The sequence below is a fragment of the Silene latifolia genome, chromosome 1 (genome assembly GCF_048544455.1).
Source record: "Silene latifolia isolate original U9 population chromosome 1, ASM4854445v1, whole genome shotgun sequence".
NCBI classification, from domain to species: Eukaryota; Viridiplantae; Streptophyta; class Magnoliopsida; order Caryophyllales; family Caryophyllaceae; genus Silene; species Silene latifolia.
The window spans coordinates 16453668-16456167 of NC_133526.1; the positions used below are offsets into that span (position 1 = coordinate 16453668).

General features: G+C 37.7%; 1 protein-coding gene across 1 annotated transcript; it reads right to left on the reverse strand.

Annotated features, from left to right (window-relative positions):
• Positions 1-229: 229 nt before the first annotated feature.
• LOC141652630 (uncharacterized) lies at positions 230-1991 on the reverse strand. The gene is made up of 6 exons (XM_074460211.1): positions 1610-1991; positions 1361-1442; positions 1201-1267; positions 922-1104; positions 757-817; positions 230-671 (listed from the first exon to the last, which is right to left on the reverse strand). The coding sequence occupies exons 1-6, from the start codon at positions 1863-1865 to the stop codon at positions 514-516; spliced, it is 807 nt and encodes a 268-aa protein (XP_074316312.1). The 5' UTR covers positions 1866-1991; the 3' UTR covers positions 230-513.
• Between the last annotated feature and the right edge of the window lie 509 nt (positions 1992-2500).

Below are 2500 nucleotides of genomic sequence, written 5' to 3' on the forward strand. Positions count from 1 at the left end.
ATCCCTAGTGGAACCCTCTTAGGCCTACGTTGTGGACTATTTCTCCTCTGTTCGGGTGCGGCCCAAGCTCGTTGTTGAATTTAACATGGTATCAAAAAGACCTGTGTTTCATGGGCTAAAAGTTTGCAACACGAGCAGAGTTGGTGAGTTGAATTTGTCCAGTAGCAGCCCAGGCCACAAGTTTTCCAAAAGAAGTGAGAGATTAAAATTTGAAGTAAACACAAATGTCTTTTCTTAATATTTCGCATCATCTTGAATAAAACGAACGTCATTGTATAGACTAGATACGAAAGGGCAAAGGCAATAAATTTAGCAGTGGCCTAAAGGTGTATGAGTTCATAGATACCAAACACTTGAAAACATAAACGTACAAGTTCTGCGATTGCAAAGAAAATAGGAATAAGAAACTTCTACTGACAGGACGGTTTTTTATATCGTTTTATGTTATTCGATTGCAAATCTTTCAATTCTTCATTGTGCAAGCTGACACGGTCAAAAACCAGCAGCCGGTAATCAGTCCTTGAAAAGACGACGAATTCTCGAGTAAAACTCCCAGTCCGGGTGAGTAGGTCCAACAGCAGGCTGCCCGATCGGGTGTGATTTTACATATGAAGGAACATCGCTTGCTTCAGCTAAACCATCCAAGAATTGGACTAGTTCATTCTTCAAATCTATTTCAGAAACATTAATCAGATTATTAATCTAATTCCTTCAGATAAACTACATGGAATAGTAGTACGGAAACAGTAGTCTCACCTAGAGCATTATCAGTAGCATCTTTGACATCATAAGTCTCAAGAAATATCCCGGTGTTTGGCTGTAAGAACACAAATAGCGGTTCAACAGATAAGTTCCGTGTACTCGTGGCATGACTGTCTTAAGATGACAAAGAGGAGTTATAGCAGAAGAAGCAATATATACCGGGTTAAGGAGGGCTTTGTAAGGCTCATTATCGATTAGCAAAGTGTTTGATTCATAAAACCGGCGGTTAAGGACAGAGTTCTTAGCAAGGCTTGACCAAAGTTTTGTCAACTCTTTGAAGAACATAGGCTTTCTCTTTTTACCAGGCAACTTATATCCATAGTCCGAGCAACAGTCCTGATCCTGCGAAACACATGGACAAAATATGTAAACCACTCTCATATTTGGTAAGATGTTGACTTTGATCGAGAGATTAAGAAGTCAGTAATCAGTATGTACCCAGACAAATAAGAATCGGCTTTCAAACTCCTGTAGAACGCTTTCAACGACACCATCAGTGTTTTGCCTGTAAAAATTGGATGGAATATATACATGGATTGGTTTGAGAGGCTTATAGCGAGAAAATTAAACTTAAACACGACAATGTTCGGGGACTTACACTTGTGCTGACGACCATATACCAACTTGAAATCTTTCAAGACAGAACTTCATAAACTTCTCAAGAAAGGGTCTCTTGTAAACTAAAAGTAAAGATGGAGGCATAAATATTTTGGATATACCAGATGCAACTATGCAAGTATGGACAATTATTATAAAACCATTTTACAACAGACTTACTCGAAACAAAACGGGCTACGAGTATCACATATAGAAAAAATAAATGCAATGCAAGAAATAAAAAGATTACCAAGTTGTGAACCAAAAAACCCATCGGGAGGAAACTTGGTAGATGGAGATTTGTAGTAGTCACGATGTACTAGCACACCACTTAAGTTAAACACTAAAAGCTTCTTTTTCTTAGTACCAAGATTAAGTTTTTCTAAACTAAGTGAAAGTACGCCTTCGTTGTCGTTGTTGTTATCGTCTTTGTCTTCATCACTACTATCTGAGTGATATGCAATGAACTTCCCTTTTTCTTTCTCCATAGAACGGTAATCTGCCATTATCTTCAGCAACAATGAAAGAAAAAATAATTGATTTGTAAGTGTAGATGTGTTTGGGTAACTTTGTAAGATAAATTATATAGCTACTAGGATCTTCTCCTCCCTCCTCTAAGGTTTCCTTATGATGACAATCAATGGGCAATCCAATAACCTATTTATATAGGTTAGAGGTATTCTAGACAGCAAGAGAGACCTAACCATAATAGAACTGTATTTGGGTCCCATCAGTAAATGACCACGTATAATAAATGTACCTACACTTATCGCATCTGGCACCCTATGTATTTAACCGTCTCGATGAGAGAGAGACTTGCCCAATAAATCATATAACTTTAGTGGGCTTTATCGGTCACATTCAACCCGTTTTCATAAATAAGAAAACCGACTAATGAAAGTCCAAATCCAACAAACTTCCCATTTATAATCATCGTAAGTTGGTATCAGTTACAACATTTAATTTCGTTGGAACAATAACAAGCTTTTAGTGTACCTTAACCTTTGGGATTCCGACGACCAGATTGTTCTTGGGATTTGGAGGACTCTTCACATTCTACATGACACTCGGATCTCTTTTCAAAGGGGAGAAACTATATCCTAAAGCACCTAGTCTTCCTTAAGAATGATAGAAACGGATT